This window comes from Biomphalaria glabrata, chromosome 8 (genome assembly GCF_947242115.1).
Source record: "Biomphalaria glabrata chromosome 8, xgBioGlab47.1, whole genome shotgun sequence".
In the NCBI taxonomy this organism is placed as follows: Eukaryota; Metazoa; Mollusca; class Gastropoda; family Planorbidae; genus Biomphalaria; species Biomphalaria glabrata.
Genome location: NC_074718.1, coordinates 38627671 through 38646848, shown reverse-complemented (window position 1 = coordinate 38646848; position 19178 = coordinate 38627671). Strand labels below are relative to the sequence as shown.

General features: G+C 33.6%; 1 protein-coding gene across 2 annotated transcripts in view; it reads left to right on the top strand.

Moving 5' to 3' along the window:
* LOC106063138 (uncharacterized) overlaps positions 1-19178 on the top strand; it is a 68159-nt gene that overhangs the window by 38623 nt on the left and 10358 nt on the right. Inside the window, exons 27-46 of one of the 2 annotated variants that reach the window (XM_056037515.1) lie at positions 219-389; positions 820-958; positions 1871-1998; positions 2872-3034; positions 3608-3790; positions 4537-4685; positions 5777-5890; positions 6457-6572; positions 6968-7116; positions 9909-10114; positions 11226-11356; positions 12084-12145; positions 12535-12699; positions 13023-13073; positions 13358-13545; positions 14244-14314; positions 15004-15110; positions 15754-15904; positions 16495-16628; positions 18105-18253. In XM_056037515.1, coding sequence (XP_055893490.1) covers positions 219-389; positions 820-958; positions 1871-1998; positions 2872-3034; positions 3608-3790; positions 4537-4685; positions 5777-5890; positions 6457-6572; positions 6968-7116; positions 9909-10114; positions 11226-11356; positions 12084-12145; positions 12535-12699; positions 13023-13073; positions 13358-13545; positions 14244-14314; positions 15004-15110; positions 15754-15904; positions 16495-16628; positions 18105-18253 — 2727 coding nt within the window. Of the gene's footprint in view, positions 1-218; positions 393-819; positions 959-1870; positions 1999-2871; positions 3035-3607; positions 3791-4536; positions 4686-5776; positions 5891-6456; positions 6573-6967; positions 7117-9908; positions 10115-11225; positions 11357-12083; positions 12146-12534; positions 12700-13022; positions 13074-13357; positions 13546-14243; positions 14315-15003; positions 15111-15753; positions 15905-16494; positions 16629-18104; positions 18254-19178 lie in introns of both variants that reach the window. The other variant, XM_056037514.1, reaches the window with a different exon arrangement.

The following is a 19178-nucleotide window of genomic DNA, read 5'->3' as shown; positions in this document are numbered from 1 at the left end:
ACAAAAAATATCTAAAAATCTTATATAAGTTTGCAACCCAATTGACTTTTATTGTATTCATTAAACATTTTGACATGTCTTTCTTTTATTGATTTTTTTTGTAACAACTAACTACACTAATTGCATAAGTGAACTAATATATAAATCAATTTAGTCTTACAACATTGATTAGAATAAATAATAGCTATTGGTTGATTGAGAATTGTCTTTTTTTTAAGGTTGATTTAGGAACTGTTATGCTTGTCACTACAATAGCCACTCAAGGTTCAGCATCTGAAAGCTCTTGGGTTCAATCCTACTTTCTCAAGTACTCCACTGATGGCGTGTCCTACTCCAAATATCGAGGCAACATCACAAATTTTGAGCATAGTCAGGAAAATGTAGACTCGGTGGTATGTTAATATGTACAAAATTAATAATAATAATAATAATTATAGCTTGTATATAGCACTACTTTCGGGCTTATAGCATGCTCAGAGCACTCTGGTCCAATCTCATTTGTGGACCAGTGGGAGGGGGTATCTGGATAAGTATTTCCGTGCTGCCTTCAGGCACACAGTAAACACAACTCTGCTCGAGTCAAGCGTCAAAACTCGAGCCCCCTTCATAGGTAGCCAAGCCAAGTTCAAGCGTACTTAGCCTCTCGACCACACTTCCCACTACTACTGCTTGTACTATGTTTGAAAGCTCTCATTTTTTATGTTAATTAAACAAGCATGAAATATTGTTTGCATACATTTTTTAGTGAATAAAAAGACACTTTAACATGATTCATAAGATTTCACAGTTTTTAACTTAAACTTTGGATGTTTATTTCAGATGTTTGAGGCAAATTTTGATGGTTCAACTGTTGTGAAAAATGAGTTAACTCCACCTGTTCGTGCCAGATTTGTTAGTTTGTTTCCCCATTCCTTCCACCCATCTATTGCCCTTCGTTGGGAAGTCTACGCATGCCCTGGTAAAGTAATGTCTATTTTCTCCTTTATTGATAGCCTATTCTGAGAAAGTGGATATTTTAATCTTGTATTATTTACAAATTAGCATTTCATGAAATCAACACATAAGAAAAAACATTTTGGGATGCCTGATGGATTATTTCTTTGCTGGGCCCAGTTGTGAATTTGGCTTTTATTATGTATGACAATCATGATGGAAAGGTCATTCAAATAAAAAGAATAATAAAATTGTTTCCCAGGTAAAGCTAATCTAAATTTTTTAAAATTATTTTAAATAATTTATTTGTAATAAAAAAAATGTTTGGAAGTTGATTGCTGGTTATCTATGTATAGACCTCTTATATTTTACATGTATACTGGTTATCTCTGAAAAATAATTACACATTTCAAGTTAAAATAGCCTAATGACTATTTCTTCTCTAAACTGAATGGAACACTTTCTTTGTTTTATAAGCTTCAAACATTCTTTCAAACTGGAAGTTAATTATGTCCTAGCCCTATAACCTCATGCTGGGTTCAATAATTGGACTATCATAAAAGCACTCTGAAGCACATACTTAAATACATACTGCAGGACTTGGTAAACATCTCTTTGAAACAGAAAACAGTATGGATTAAGGCAATAGGCCACAACCATTCTAATTAGTCACTGTTCATGTGAGTGTATGAACTTAACTTCCATGATTACTTTGGCCTCTCAGAACTTATCTTCCATGGTTACTTTGACATCTCAGAACTTAACTTTCATTGTTACCTTGACTTCTCAAAAGTTCTTGAATACATCACTTATATTCTTAAAGAAGCTCACCTAAAGACACCTTGAACATATATAAGCATCTTGTATGCAAATATTTACAGTAATATACATAATTTTCTGCAGTAATTTGCTAATGATTTTTAAAAATCTCCTCCAGATTATGTAGATACACCCATTGGCTGCTACAAGGATGAGAACGCTGACCCAGATTTACCTTATTCTCCACCTCAGGATAGTTTTGCCAGCATTTCACCAGCGTCTTGTATTGGACATTGTTCTCGACAGGTTTGGACATTGCCTTCTTTAAACACAACATAATTAAATTAAATATGGTATGCTCACCTAATGAACTGTCTTTAACTAATGGTTTCTTTGTATATTAGAATAAAGTTTTGCATAGAGTGCTCACATTTTGCTCATTTAGGTGTACATGCTTCATTAAATTGAAATGAAAAATATGAATATAAGACTGATTGAGCTTGCTATATTCCTCATTTTCTCTTTCCATACAATGTTCTAGTTATATTTTCATGACAGTGCAATTTTCTCTTTACTTATGATATAAAACACATTTTCAAAAAAATTATTAGGTACTTGGAATGTCAGTATTAATCCAATCATTCTTGTTTATTAGAAATTAAAGTTGTATTTGATTTTAAATATTTTCCATGCTGATATGAAATTTGGAAAGCAATAAATGTAAACAGTAATATTTTATTTAATGAAACTAAACAGATTCATACACTATTAGATTTCACAATTACGGGTATTGCATAATGCCGTTTTTTTTTCATCTCACGTAGGATTGCTGTTTTCCATATTGATTGACACCCCAAAATAACAATTTTTGTCTATATATTTCAGGAGATTTGTATGAGTTTTCAAAAGATTTTAATAATTTCTGGATATTTCCAGGACTTTTTCGTATATTTTGAAATTTCAGGAGATTTCCAGGAGCTCCTGGAAAATCGACAGGATGCCGCAGGAAATCTGTTATAAGTTATACACCTACAATTATTGCTGGTCGTATGAAAGTGCGGGGCCCAATGCGGTCGCATAGGTTGCAGTGGCCTAAGGCTGATCCTGCAAAATAGTGGCATATGCTATGTTGCCGGTCAACTAGTTAGAATAAATTTTGTCTTTAAACCTTCTTTGCAGGGTTACCATTATGCTGGTGTTGAGAATGGAACGCAATGTTCATGTGGAAACAGTTACGGTATGTATGGCCCATCACAGGATTGTTCAATGCTTTGCAGTGACCCCTACTCAGACAGTGTTTGTGGAGGCCCAAGTTCAAATCTCATCTTCAGCACTGGTCTTGGTGAGTTGTAGAATCTTAGCTTTCAAAATATGGCAATTAAGAATTTAATTCTAGTCTTCCTTCTTTCTCACTTATCAGAGTAGCTACATTCACTTCACTTTTTGACAAGTTTTAAAATGTTCCTGCAGATAAGAAGATTATGGCATAAACCTTCTGTAGGATGGCAGGGAAGGATAGTATGAAGCACATACAGCTCAACTTGGCCTCCAACCATTCATTGCTTTTTCCTACAAGATATTTATCTATAAATTTGAACATGATCTCTGCAAATTAGGAAAAAAATTTTTCAAGATTTTTGATGTTTGAAATTGCTTTTTTTTTCCTACATTTGTTTGTATTATAGTTATCAGTATGACCTTATACACTTTTACCATTGTTTTGACACACTACTTTTGTTCAATTAATATGGAATGTATTTTGTAATTTTTTTAATCTGTTAAACTTGTACCATATCAAGATTTTTTGTTGTTTATGAGAACAACGGTAAAGGCTAAATCTAAAACATTATCAATATCTTGGTTTTGAATCCAAAAAAACTGCAAGTGTTTAAAGAATGTAATTTTGTTCTTCTAGGATTGTCTAGCCTCGTGTGCCCTGATGGTTGGCTCTCATTTCGCAGCAAGTGCTACATGCTGTTTGCTTTTAATTTGTCCTGGTTTGATGCAGTCTATGCCTGTGGGAATATGTCTTCTAATCTTGTGGACATTCAAGATCATGCTGAGAATCTTTTTGTAACAAGTTTGCTCAGTAACATAGGTAACTAAACAGTATGTAACTAGAAGTAGTGTCATTTAGATAACTAAATGGTATGTAACTAGAAGTAGTATCATTTAGGTAACTAAACAGTATGTAACTAGAAGTGTTGTCATTTAGATAACTAAATGGTATGTAACTAGAAGTAGTGTCATTTAGGTAACTAAACAGTATGTAACTAGAAGTGTTGTCATTTAGATAACTAAATGGTATGTAACTAGAAGTAGTGTCATTTAGGTAACTAAACAGTATGCAACTAGAAGTTGTATAATTTAGGTAACTAAACAGTATGTAACTTGAAATACCAGTAGTGTCATTTAGGTAACTAAACAGTATGCAACTAGAAGTTGTATAATTTAGGTAACTAAACAGTATGTAACTAGAAGTACCGGTAGTGTCATTTAGGTAACTAAACAGTATGTAACTAGAATTAGTGTCATTTTTGTGCTCCCCTCAAGTCTTGCATACTGTGAATTTAAATGAGTATTTAAAAGTATATATATTCTGGCTGGATCTCTTTTTTTTAAAATATATTCTTCTAAGAGGTTTAAATTTACATATTATTTCTGCAAACAGTGGCATGTTATCATGTGACTTTTACAACTATGAATCTACATTTAATTCAAGGATTTTTTTAAAGAGATCATTTGCCTGACCTTATTATTTTAGTGTCGAATATGAATTTTTGAATAAATTTTTGGAATCAAAGAAATATAACAAGGACTTTTGCTTTTTTTTTTTAATTCCAGCATCATTAGCTTGGTTAGGACTAAATGATTACAGAAGAAGTCTTACTTATGAATGGACATCACAGTCACATGTAAATTATACTAATTGGGGAACTCACCAGCCAGCAGTGAACTCTGGAATCTTATATCACAGTGTTGCCATTGCTCAGGTAGGAGACATACTAAAAAATGTGTTTATCATATTGGACAACTATTTTGCTATTGTTATTTTACAAACACTATCATCTTTACCTACATTGATGAAAACAGATCTGGTTGTAATGGGTTATCAATGTAAGTTTGTGTTTGTGCAGTTTAAACTATTCTTCTTTTATTAATCTCTGAGTCTTTTGTTTTGGATGTTCATTCAAAATTGAACATTTTTACAGCCTTACCATAACCTCCCACAATAGCGAGGATGGTTGCAGGCCGCGTTGGAACGTAGGACCACGGCAACAGTGGCTTCCCTTCCCCTCTAGATGACTAAACTACTTCATTCATCTAGCTTGCCTGCCATGCCACAAACTTAAATTATAGCAACAGAAATTACAGACACAATAATAGCAAAGAAAAGTATTTAAAAAAATAATATAAAAAAAATGTTTTCATTAATTCCAGATACATTTCTGAGTACCACTTTTTTTTTAGTATACTTTTATTATAAACCTTTTTTTTTTTTCACTTTTACCTTAAGATTTATTTGAGATTATTAAGTCCTTAGTATTTCTATGTGTTAACCTAGTCTTGCGTGTTAATTAGCTACTTAAACTCATTGATTTTCCTGGCTGATTAATGGCACTTGGGAATATGGAACACTTATTCAAATTTGTCCTAACAGATGAAAAAAGAAATGTGCATTTATCTTTGCATCTGAGTATTTTATTAAGTTATGTTTTTGTACTTGTAAGTATTTTTATCAAAAATAATATATTGATTTGGATAATAAGTTTAAGTTTGGATAGTGCAGATTAAACAAATTGAGAAATGTAAATACATTTTTTACAACCACATTACTTTTATCCAGCAGTTAACTAAAATTGACCAAACAATCTCTCTCTTAATATCATTGACTGCCAATCTTTGTTAATTCTTTAAATACAAATGTATTTGATACAACTTTTCACTATTTGTTAGTTGAAGAAAAGTTGTGGTTTCAACATATGCTTTACCTCTTTTTTAATTGATATCTGTGTTTTTAGAACACATAGAGGTGTTTGATGATTAATATCTTCTACTTATTCAATGCATGATGTTTGATCAGGATGGAACATGGAGCACCAGGTCTAGTGACAGCAAGTTTCCATTTTTATGTGAAACAGACAAAGTTCAGACTACAAAGCCAGTTAACATCAGACAGGATCCTGGCTGTCCACAGGTAGACTCAAGAACCTGGCCTTCGGTGTGCCAGTTAATTAAATCAATAGGTATTGTAAAGGGACCATTCAATCCATTGTCTGTTTAAAGGAGATGCTACTTATAAAAATTTGTTTAACTCTTTTTTTTTATATCTACATTTTTCTTACATTAATAACAAGAAGCTTAATGCTAAGTTTTATTCCTTTTTAAATCAATTCCTACTTTATGAAGCTGATGGTAGTATATTTATTCTCATTCCATTTATTTTTGTAAATGCTTCATTAGAGCAAAAGTGTTCATGCTAAAACCATGTGACAAAAGATGTGATGGAAAATTCTTTTATTTTTCTTTGATGACATTCCAAGCAATTTTATTCATATAAAGACCTAAGCTTTATTTAATTTTTAGATAATTCTAAATATTTCTGAAAATTTTTAACAGTCAAACCAGATTTTTTCACTGTGTGGCCAGTTAGCTTTTGATTTTTTCCCAAAGATATACATAAACACATGTTTTGAGGAAAATAATTAGTGCCATTTTGAAGATACAACTACTGTCTCTAGATATATCTAAATGTTCTCTCAGGGTTGGTTTGTCTACTTGAACAAATGTATCCAGGTGAATCGAATGAAGAACAACTGGCATGATGCAAAATCAGTATGTGAACTTGGAGGTGCCACTTTGTTGCATATTGATTCCAGGTTTGAGACAATCTCTTGCATACACATTAAAACTTTTATTGCTTTGCTAACTCATTGTTCTCATTCTGAAAATTATAGATAGTAGTAATCACATTATTATAAACTTGCATGCAAGAGTTGTAGTAGTTCTTGAATACATCAGGAGCTGTCAGTTGGCTTAATACATTTATTCTCTGTATTATAGTGTTTATCTTTATACCTAATCGTCCATTCTCTGTGAAAAAGCTTCTTTAGTATTTCAGTTCTCAACATTGGTTGGTTTCAAAATTATTTCTTGCTATGTTTATATCTAGAAGCCTTTATATCTAGAAGCCATATTAACTACACTTATTCAGTGCTCCTGTAACAGAATTTTCCTAGGCTCATAATCATCATTTATAATTGTGTTTGTTTAGCCTGGAAAATGACTTTGTGTCCAGTCTTTTGACCCGATCTGATGGTCAGTATTGGATAGATATTTTGGACTCCAACTCTACAGGACTGTACCAGCACTCCTCAGGAAGAGCTGATGTGTACTTCACAAGCTGGGGAATAGGCCAACCAGGTAATGTCATTGTGATATGGAACAGTTATTAGGAATTTTTTTTTGATCATGGCTAGAGAGTATATTATTCAAAGTGTTTATCTCTCAATTATAAATCACTTACTTTCTGTTATATATAAATGGCATAAAATCATCAAAAAATGATGATTACATAGTACATAGGGTATTTCATAGATCAAATTTTGTGTTATTTTTAGTCTGCTAAATTAAAAATAAATAGAAGTCTGTATACGTTGGAGGCTTCAGCTTTTAATAGCTAATACAAATATTACAATTTCAAAACAGCCAAGCTACAGACGTTTTACAATATATATATTTATTGACTCTACATCAGCGGTGGGCAAATTACAGCCCGTGGGTCACATGTGGCCCGCTAACACCCAAAAATATTAGGTATTCCTTCAGATAATATATATATATATATATATATATATATATATATATATATATTAAAAATAAATAATTTTAAATATCTATGTAAACTATATAAACTTCAGAATCTTATGATGAAGAGGCTAAAAAAACATTGACTATACATGTCATACTAAAAAGTTGACAGTAAACGTAGATTATTCTAATTATCAATATGCCAAAATATTCAGCCAAAGATGCAAATTCAGGCCAGCTTTTATTCAATGCTATGAAGAACTGTTTTGAAAGTGTCGTGTTGGCATGGAACAATATGGCAAGTGTAACAACTGATGGTGTTCATGCTTTGCTTGGGAAAAAATTGGTTTGTTAATAAAATTAAAGAACAATATCTCAAGTTTATAAAAAGCTTTATTGAATATCAAAATGTTATTGACCCAATTATCCCAAGGATCAAACTTATCAGAGCTAAGGGTCTTAATCACAGGCAGTGGCAGTTACGAAAAGTACTTGAAGATTTGGAAAAAAAAACATTCTGATTTTCAGTAACAAAGTAGTATTCGCTGGCTTAACATGGGCAAAGTAATGAGAAGAATATGGGATCTCAAGGACAAGGATATTGATTATGGTTTTGTTTCTGATATTTCTATAGAAGAGTGGAAGACAGGCTTCATGTTTGCCATTGACATTTTTACTATGTGTTGTGCATCTTTTCAAACAATCCCATTTCTCCAGGCAAGCAAGTGACAACAGGCATTGTCATTTTCCTTTGCTGAAAGGTGAAGCTATTTCTTGTGAAATGGTTGAGAAGTACAAGACTTATTTTTGACACTTTGAATGTGGAAATGGAAAGCTAATTTTAAGACGTGAAGAACTTGGAACAGTTTTCAATACTCTCAGCTTAACATTACGTACAAAAGCTGATTCAGCTCCAGCTTCAAGAAAATTCTAAACTGAAAAAGAAATTTAAGTCAGATTTTTCTCTGGAGTTTTACAGGTGCCAGAAGTTGCATTTCCACATTTAAAAAGCTTTGCTGCTAAACTTTCACATTATTTGGGTCCACATAGATATCTTTGAACTAGTATTTTCTTGTTTGAAAAAAAGGGGTTGATGCTGACTGATTGTAATTTGAAAGCAGTCACTAGTAAGCTAATTCCGCAGTTCCAGAACATTGTGCATGAGTGATATCAGTTAAATATTTTACACTAAGTACAATTGTGCATTTGTGGTGAAATGTTATGATGTAAAAGACAAATAACAAAATAAAAAAAAGAAATGGTTAACTCTTGCTGTTATGTAAATTTATAAAAACAGCACAAATGTAAATATATATGTAGCCCCCTATTCCCAATTTTTTTTTACTGCGGCCCTCGATAGAAAAAGGTTGCTCACCCTTGCTCTACATCATAGTAGGGGAAATATTACATAAGCCAGACCACATTGACATCAGAATAAAGAGACTTAATGGTGTCTTAAAATGAGAAAGTTGATAATAAGTCACATCTTTGATTACAAATCCTGGTATTAGTTTGCTATGAGTTGGTGGGTGGACACGGATCTCACAAAAAGGCCAAACTAGTATCTTCTGTAACTGTAAACAATGTGTTGGTTTCACTGAAAATAATTTTTATCCTTCAATTTCACCTATCCCTTTCGTCTGTTTGACTGTTGAGGCACTACTTTCTGTGACCACTTCATTCTGTGACCACTACATTCTGTGACCACTACATTCTGTGACCACTACATTCTGTGACCACTACATTTGGTAACCACTACATTCTGTGACCACTACATTCTGTGACCACTACTTTCTGTGACCACTTCATTCTGTGACCACTACATTCTGTGACCACTACTTTCTGTGACCACTACATTCTGTGACCACTACATTCGGTGACCACTACTTTCTGTGACCACTACTTTCTGTGACCACTACTTTCTGTCGACAGTCTTTCTCAATTCCTCTCTTGCTTTCACCTTGACTAGAATCTCTTTCAATCACAGGCCCATCAATTTTTTCTTGTTGTCTTTCCATCACTTATCTTTTTTTTCCTCCTGGCTACTGTTCTCTGCCGTAAGCTCTTTGCCATCCCTCATGATTTGGCCATACACTTTGTATTTCTTTTTTGTTACTGTGGTCAGCAGTTCATTAGGGGCCCCATTGCCTTGTGATCCTGTTTCAAATTTCCTCTATTATGATGCAGTCTTTGTATGTGATACCTAAGATTTATAAAATCATTTATTCCTACAAATAAAAAAGGCTTGTCTATCTTGTGATTCTTACTCAAATCTTCAGGAAAACTCTTGCCTACAAATGTGTAGCTTTGTTTCTGGATTTTTAAATAAGATCTTTAATAATACACTTACCCCCCATAATCACTTCTGTATTTATGGTCAGTGTATGGATTTCTTTTTTACTCAGATTCTGATGGCCAGTGTGTTAGTGTAGGTAGTGGCTATCTTGCTGGGTCATGGTCCAATGATGCATGTGATTCCAAGTTCAGATTTCTTTGCCAGCAACCTACCAATATAACATCTTCTACAACAACATCCCAACAACCCACCACACAACCAGCCTTGCAGTGTGCCAGTGGTTGGCTGGATGTGGGAGATAACCAATGTGTTCAGGTAGTTGATTAAGGTAGATTTATTGGAAATTTATTTATTTTCTTATCTATTTCAAATTGTTCAGTAACCCAAATTTAATTACTACCCAAGTTGTTTAACTACCAAATGTCATGAAGGTTCACAATACACTTTAGTTATTGGTAATCTAACTAAATGAAGACTTGAGATTTAGTGATTGGTAATCTAACTAAATGAAGACTTGAGTTTTAGTGATTGGTAATCTAACTAAATGAAGACTTGAGTTTTAGTGATTGGTAATCTAACTAAATGAAGACTTGAGTTTTAGTGATTGGTAATCTAACTAAATGAAGACCTGAGTTTTAGTGATTGGTAATCTAACTAAATGAAGACTTGAGTTTTAGTGATTGGTAATCTAACTAAATGAAGACTTGAGTTTTATCAAAAGCTAAAGCAATTTATTGTAACCCTCTTTTATTTAATATTGCCCATAACTGAATTAGGAGTTTGGTGGTCAAGGGGTACAACACTTGGTTTCCAAACAGAGGAATCTCAAGTTTAAATCCTGGTATACTAGGTCCTTCCAACTGACAGGTTGGGAACATACTAGGTCCCTCCAACTGACAGGTTGGGAATGTACTAGGTCCCTCCAACTGACAGGTTGGGAACATACTAAGTCCCTCCAACTGACAGATTGGGAATGTACTAGGTCCCTCCAACTGACAGGTTGGGAACATACTAAGTCCCTCCAACTGACAGGCTGGGAACATACTAGGTCCCTTTAACTGACAGGTTGGGAACATACTAGGTCCCTCCAACTGAAAGTTTGGTAACATACTAGGTCCCACCCACTGACAGGTTGGGAACATACTAGGTCCCTCCAACTGACAGGTTAGGAACATACTAAGTCCCTCCAACTGACAGGTTGGGAACATACTAGGTCCCTCCAACTGACAGGTTAGGAACATACTAGGTCCCTCCAACTGACAGGTTGGGAACATACTAAGTCCCTCCAACTGACAGGTTGGGAACATACTAAGTCTCTCCAACTGACAGGTTGGGAACATACTAGGTCCCTCTTTTTTTTTTGTTGTCTGTTAATGTGACATTTATTCTTAAATTTTTTACTGTTTCATATTCCTCCATTATGAAGTTTAATGCTGGCAATAACAGTGTACCACAATTAAGTTGGCATGAAGCTTCTGAAAATTGCAAAAATGTCGGAGCCAGTCTTGTCAGTTTTCACAGTGCACAAAGTATCATCAAAATTCTGGACACACTGAGGTAATTAAGCTAAAAATAATTATACTTGGCTAGAAATTTTTTTTTAATATAAAGTAATTTCTTCTATTGTTATCATTTTGTTTTAGCTCTCTCTTATGTTATTAAAATTATAAGTTAGGTTAATCTTTTCCATTTGATGCCTAAATTAAAAGGCAGATAAATTAGAACATACCTTGATGTGGGTGTCTTAACACAATGCCCAACAACCTTAAACTCCTGTGTTGGATATTTATTACATTTTGAAAGAGTTACATTCATGTCTTTCCTTTGTAAACCATTTTACCTTTGACTTATGTTGTCTTTGGTCAAATTTTCTGCAACAATGTATATAATAATATAAATATTTCACTTTACATCACTGTTGAAACCAAACTCATAGGATTTCATTATTTATGATATTTTACAAATTAAAAAAAGAATAGTTATTGAAATGTTGAATTTTGTGATTTAAATACAAAATATATGCAGCTATGTCTGTGCTGAATTTGGCAAAGCATGTAGGTTGTGGCCAGAGGAAATACTGCATTCTTCACTAATCTTTGGACTTAAAGACAAGCCTTATTATTTGCTTTTGAATCTATGCCTTGTTTGAAGACTTTTTGTTGCCCATATTCCATTAGTTACAGATAATTAGTTTTAAAATTACACAATTGTTATGGTTGAGCATAAACTAATGTACAATAATTTGGAAATTAACTTGTAACTTTATTTTAAATATAAATTCTAGGCAAATTAAACCAGACGTTGGTAACTTGTGGATTGGATTGAACTGGTTTGATCAGTCTTCTGGTAATTGACAACCTTTTTATTTATATTATTTTTATATTTCTTATACTTTTTAGTTATATATTCTGTATTTCCATTTTCTGTCTCAGTGTTTTTAGATTAATAGATTCAGAATGCTGACTTAAAACATCTAACATAAACAGTGAATGTGCTAAAAGGGCTTGATTATTCAAAAAGTGTAAAGGGCCTTTACTTAAGCCCATGGAATTATGATTCTGTTATCGTATAATTAGGACCCATATTGTTCAATACTTTATGATCAGCTCCATAACAGGACAATTTTTCTTATGCTGAACTCTACACTAATACAACTTAAGTTTATAAGAAGAAAAAACACACTATTATTAATCTCCTTTAATGCTAATGCCAAAAACTGTTTTCACTGTTGACAGGCTATTCATGGGCAGATGGGTCAGTCTTAAATTTTGTCAGTTGGGCCATTGGTCAGCCCCAGACAACTAAAGATGATATCTGTGGTGAACTTTTGACTGTGTCTGGAAAAATGGGGCTACAATCTTGCTCTCAACTGAAAGGTTGGATCTGTGGCATACAGAAAGGTAAGAGAAACATTACAAAAGTATTTATCCAGTGAATCTGTCTTTTAAAAAACAAATGAAACAATTTTTCAGTTCTTAAATAGAAGTTCACTTGTATGTTTTAGCCTGAATCAGACTGTTTTCATTCTATGAACTAGTTTCTAATTATTTCATTGGGGTGGTGAAGATCAACTGACTAATTCTTTTATAGTAGAACTAATGTGAATTAACTAATTGGTTATTTTTTAAATTGATTCTTGTGTTGTTAGGTAAAAGAAATAATTGTACCATATAGACATACAGACAGACATCTAAAGGCACTTCATTTTTTTTCATCTAAATAGGCAAGCCAGTTGTAAATGTTCCTGCTGTAGTTTATCCACAGCCAGATAAAGGTAAGCAATACAAAGAACTTTTTTTTTTCTTGTGCAATACTTTATACAAACAACGCATAAGGAATACAACCAATACAACTTCTTTGATCTTGGTTTGATTTCAAGTCTAATAGATCAACCTTAATTCAATTAAAGAACTTTTACCCATAAAGAAATTAAAGTAATGATTTGATTAGAATTTCTTTGCTTCAAAAAAAATATTCTGATATAAAAAAAAAATAATTTTTTTTTTAGTCTACTTTTACAACTTGCTTGTCCTTCTTGTGATCTGTTTATTTGATCAGATGGGAAGTGTTATAATGGTCAAGACATCTGGATCAAGTATAAGGGCAACTGTTACTACATCTCAGATGGTCAGGGCGGAGCTGACCGCTCCTTGACCTGGAGGGAGAGTAGAGACTGGTGTGGGATGCACAACGCTGACCTGGTGTCCATTAACAGTGCAGAGGAAAATCTCTTCCTTCAAGGTTTGGTTAGTACATGGAAATATCATTTAGGGATTGAACTAAAGTTCACAAATATTGTAGACTCTTTCACCAGTGTCTAAGCTATTTGACTAGGCTGTGTGCAAATAATTTTCTTATTTCTCATAAACCTGACCTAAAGACCAAAATAACTTTTCTTTTCAAAGATACCTATTGGAAAGTAAATGTAATGTCTAGAGTCTATATTTGGACCAGGATTCAGTCTATTGGTCATAGCTCTCCAGCCACATTATAGTTCTTCCGTTTTAGAAGGAAACAAAGATGAAGATCAATGCTTGATAAAATGTGTTGTTCCTCTAAGAAAAACACATTGAACAATTAAATGATCAAAGATTAATGACACATAGCCTTGTCAAATTCCCCTCATTATTCTACATCAGCCCGTTGGTTGAGTGGTTCTCACTAAAGACTTGAATTTTGATTGTCAGGACTTTTAGTGCACCCCTGAGTCCACCCAACTCTAATAGGCACCTGACTTAAGTTAGGGAAAGTAAAGGTGGCTGGTTGTTGTGCTGGCCACATGACACCTGCTCATTAACCATTGGCAAAAAAAAAACAGATTACCTTAATTTCATCTAACCTATAGATCGCAAAGTCTTAAAGGGGAGTTTTGCTATCCTAAAATTAGAGGCTTAGTCAAAGCTCTTTTTAAATAACATTTCCTTTTTTTTTCTGTTCCTGTTAGTTGATCTATGGGATTCCAGCACAATCTGTTTGGATAGGTTTGAATGAGCTGGAAAGAAACAGTGGATACAGGTCAGGTGTTTGTTGAAAAAAAAAGTTATGTTATAGATGTAGTACACTTTGTTTGTTGAAATATAAAGTTATATTATAGATGTAGTGCAGTTGGTTTGTTAAAAATTGTTATAAATGTAGTGCAGTTTGTTCGTGCGGTTTGCACACTGGACTGTCGTTCAGATTCATCGATGGTCCCGGGTTCAAACCCTGCCCGCTCCCATCACCCATCGTCCTGTGGAAGGCTTGGACTAGGAAGTAATTATCTTCAACTCTGAAGGAATATCAGAAACTTATAAAACATTTTACAAACATTTTAATACAGGCTGTGAATCTTTGAAGAATAAAAAAATAATATTATGTATTACAGTTAAATCTTATGTTATATAAATGTATATGGCTCCTTCTGTCTCGGAAGACAATGGATGCGACTAGATGAGTCACTGGCTTTGGTTTCATCTTGAGACAAGGCAGAATCTGGATTGACTGGTCAAGCCAATACTGGAGCGGAAGATTTTGCAAAATCTTATATTAAACTTACAAATATTTAAGCTTTGGCTGTTTCAGCTACACTTACTTCCAATCTATGGACTCTCTGGATCAAACAAATTAAGTTAGTCAAGTCAAATTCCATGTAACATTGTTTGATGACATTAGGCTACATTTTTTAAAACAATTTTTATAGTAACAAAACACTTTCCTTTCTTTAGTTGGTCTGATGGTAGCCCACTTGGCAAATGGGGTCTGAATTGGAATGTGAATGAACCAAACGATGAAGGTGGCTTTGAAGCTTGTGCTGAGCTTTTGGTGAGAAATGGTAAGTTTTTAAATCAGAAAGAAATGGAAGTTATGTTAAATAAAAGCATTAGAATTTCTACATTGTGGTAACAGTTGAAATTGAATTGTAAAAAGTAGTCTGTTTTGACTTAAAGTAAAGTGAAGTTACCCTTTTCAGACCTTGCGATCTATGGGCAGATGATGTAAAGGTCATCTGTTTCGGTGACCCACAGAACAAGTGTGTTAAATTATGTGGCCAGCACAATGACCTACCAGTTACCTTTACTTTCCCCAACTAATGTCATGTACCCACTAGAGCTGGCTGGACTCATAGGTGCTCTAACAATCCCAAAATTAAAAATCCAAGTCCTCACCAAATTCGAACTCTCGACCTCCAGGTTTGGAAGCCAAACACTTTACCACTCAGCCACCGCAACTTCTACATTTACAATGTTTTGATTTCATTATTATTTATTCAAATATGCTTGGAAAAAATTACATGGTTTAATTTGTAATGGTTCATAAAATATGTTTTAATATTTATTTTTCAAACATTTAATAAAAAAATACTTATAGGTACCAATGTTGAATATTAGTGATATAATGTTAGAATGTTATTTCTAATGTTAGCTATTATTTAAAAATTACAGATTCACTGATTTACTTATTTTTCACACCAACAGGAAAATGGAATGACCAGAACTGTGCTAAACATCAAGGATTTATTTGCAAACAATTAGCATCAGGAGGTAACTCTAGCCAAAATGTCCCCCCTATAAGACCAGATGGAAACTGTCCACATGAATTTGTCAAATTTGGCCAAAAGTGTTTCAGGTAAACAAAAAATGGATCAGATTTTATTTTCTTCAAAATTATCATTTGTTTTTATATATTTGGATTTCTGAGGTGTATAGTTCATGTGTAGGTCTTACAAATGCAGTAATATGTAAAGAAATTCCTAGAAAACAATTAGACTGATGGGTATGATGGTAAGAAGTGAAAGATTCCCTGGAAATACATTTTTTTTTTTAAAGTTCAGGAAACTTAGAATTAATCTCAGGTGGATGTCTTAGAATACAAGCTATATTGTCAGACATTTACACAACAGAAGAGTACACATATTCAAGTTTGGTTTTACCAGAAGACCATGATTTTAAGAGATTGGTTCATTGCAATTGACCCTCCTGTAACATTGCACTGGACAATATATATAACACAACAATCTTGTTTTTGGGCATTTTTTATTTAAATTAGATAATCCCATCTCTAAATTGAGACTTACTTTGAAATAAAAGGGTTCAAGTCATATTCAGAGCACATGAAAAAATAAAAAAGCAATGTGGTATCTAAAATTTGAAACATAAATAAAAGCACAATTTTTTGTTTCTGTATTCAAACACCTTTTTTTTTAAACCTTGGTATAGAGTTATGGGCCTTGACAGAGCTGACAACAAGCTGCCTTGGAAAGATGCATATACTTCCTGTAGAAATATGAAAGTTTCTGCCAGCAATAACTACACTGTAGACTTAGCCAGTATCTCATCAGATCTAGAGAATGGTATGTTGCAAATTATGTTTGTTTAGTTTTTGAACAATTACGTTGCTTAAGTTTTTTGTGTCAATATTGGAAACTAGTTTCAGTATGCTGAAAAACAAAACTCTCAAGATTACATGCACTAAATAAATGTTTATGAATCCAAACATATTTATGTCTTACCCAGCTGTATGGTACAATTACTGCTGATCATCTTCTTACTTGCCTGAATTGTACAGTACAATGCACTTAGACTTTATCTACACCTCAACCCAGCTTACATTCACTTTATTATGAAAATCAAAATAAGTCTTTTTTTTTTAGACCTGGATGATTTGGTTTAGGGATTGTTTTCTCTAAAGTACAAAAAATTTTCGTTGTTTTACTTAGTTATAGATAGCTATCACTCTCTTGATATCTTCTGACTAGTGAATCATAAAACCAACATCTTTTCTTACTAGCAGAGTGTTCACAAAAATCATCAATGATATAAGAATACCCATTTTTTTCTGAAGTGTGACTTGTGATTTTATTGATTATTGTCAAGAATTTTTTATTTTTTGCAGATCTTTCAATTCTATTCTCATTTTATGCTTGCTTTTGCCTAGCTTATCTCATGCTCACTGGGCTTGATCCAATCCCTTTTATTTCATGCTTAATGGGCTTGATCCAATCCCTTTTATCTCATGCTCACTGGGCTTGATCCAATCCCTTTTATTTCATGCTTAATGGGCTTGATCCAATCCCTTTATCTCATGCTTACTGGGCTTGATCCAATCCCTTTTATCTCATGCTTAATGGGCTTGATCCAATCCCTTTTATTTCATGCTTACTGGGCTTGATCCAATCCCTTTTATCTCATGCTTACTGGGCTTGATCCAATCCCTTTTATTTCATGCTTACTGGGCTTGATCCAATCCCTTTTATCTCATGCTTAATGGGCTTGATCCAATCCCTTTTATTTCATGCTTACTGGGCTTGATCCAATCCCTTTTGTCTCATGCTTACTGGGCTTGATCCAATCCCTTTTATTTCATGCTTAATGGGCTTGATCCAATCCCTTTTATCTCATGCTTAATGGGCTTGATCCAATCCCTTTTATTTCATGCTAACTGGGCTTGATCCAATCCCTTTTATTTCATGCTTACTGGGCTTGATCCAATCCCTTTTTATCTCATGCTTACTGGGCTTGATCCAATCCCTTTTTATCTCATGCTTACTGGGCTTGATCCAATCCCTCTTTGAACATGTGTGGGACGGGATGAGGTTTCCGTGCGCTCTTTAGGCTCTCAGTAAGCACAGCTCACCCAGAGTCAGGTTTTAAACTTAATCTCCCCCTAATATGTAGCCAAAAGGTTTCAGCCAGTTATCCACCCTTTTTACATTTTCTATGTCTGTAGACTGCAAGCAAGCAAGACTTAAGGATGTCACTTTGTATTTTTTCATTAGGTAGAAGAAATAAATAAATCATTGCTTTTAAAATTTGTTGTTGTATTCCAGCCTTTATAACCACTTTATTAGTGGACAAAAAACAACCTGCCTGGATTGGCTTGAAGCGACGCATTGGAGGTCAGCTGTACTGGTCAGATAATGAAGATCTTCATTTTGAAAACTGGAACACTGGAGAACCAAATATGGCAGTCACAGATGTAAGTTAAGTTAAGAATTGATTTTGCTCACCAAATATTGCGTATATTTATTTCTTATTTTACCTGCTTACATGTTAAAATTCTTAGATTAAAACAATTATTTATAAAAAAAATAATATTAAATACAAGTAAAGAAATATGAAAAAAAAACAATTTTTGAAATATACATTTAAAAAAATTAAACTTAGTAGTCTATAGGTCTTTTCAACTTAAGCCTTTTGTAAACCAATCATACTGGCTAACATGAAGTCTGCAACTTTCAAAAGCTTACCATATCACCATCAATATTCTAATGTTGTCTGGCAACAAAGGTTATTATAGTGACAAAGTTATAACAGGAGTCTGTTCTTGAGTGCCACATCTGCTACTGGGATGTCTTTCAAAAAAGAATTTACATTTACTTTACAAACAAAACTTTGCAGTCAACCTCCCTTATCCAGGAAATATTTCTGGTCTAATTATATTTGTCATTTAATTTCTCTTGCCTATTGACTTTTTCCTCTGATTTTGTGCTGTCACAACAATGAATTATATATATATTATTTCTGTGATGACTTATAGCCACTAAATAGACATAATCTGCTCACACTGAGATTCTGATATGAGCCCGTTGATGGGTAGCCAAGTGGCACTCAGCCCTTACCTACACACCTTTTATCTTATATAAACACATCGTATCTACACACATCTTATCTTATCTACACACATCTTATCTTATCTGCACACATCTTATCTTGTATAGACAGACATGTAGTTGAGAGGCTAAGTGAGCTTGAACTTGGCTTGGCTACCTATGAAGGATGCTTGAGGTTCGACACCCGACTCGAGCAGAGTTGTATTTACTGAGTCCCAGATACCCCGTCCACCCACTGGCCCACAAACAAGATTGGACCGTAGTGCTCTGTGGCCCACAAACAAGATTGGA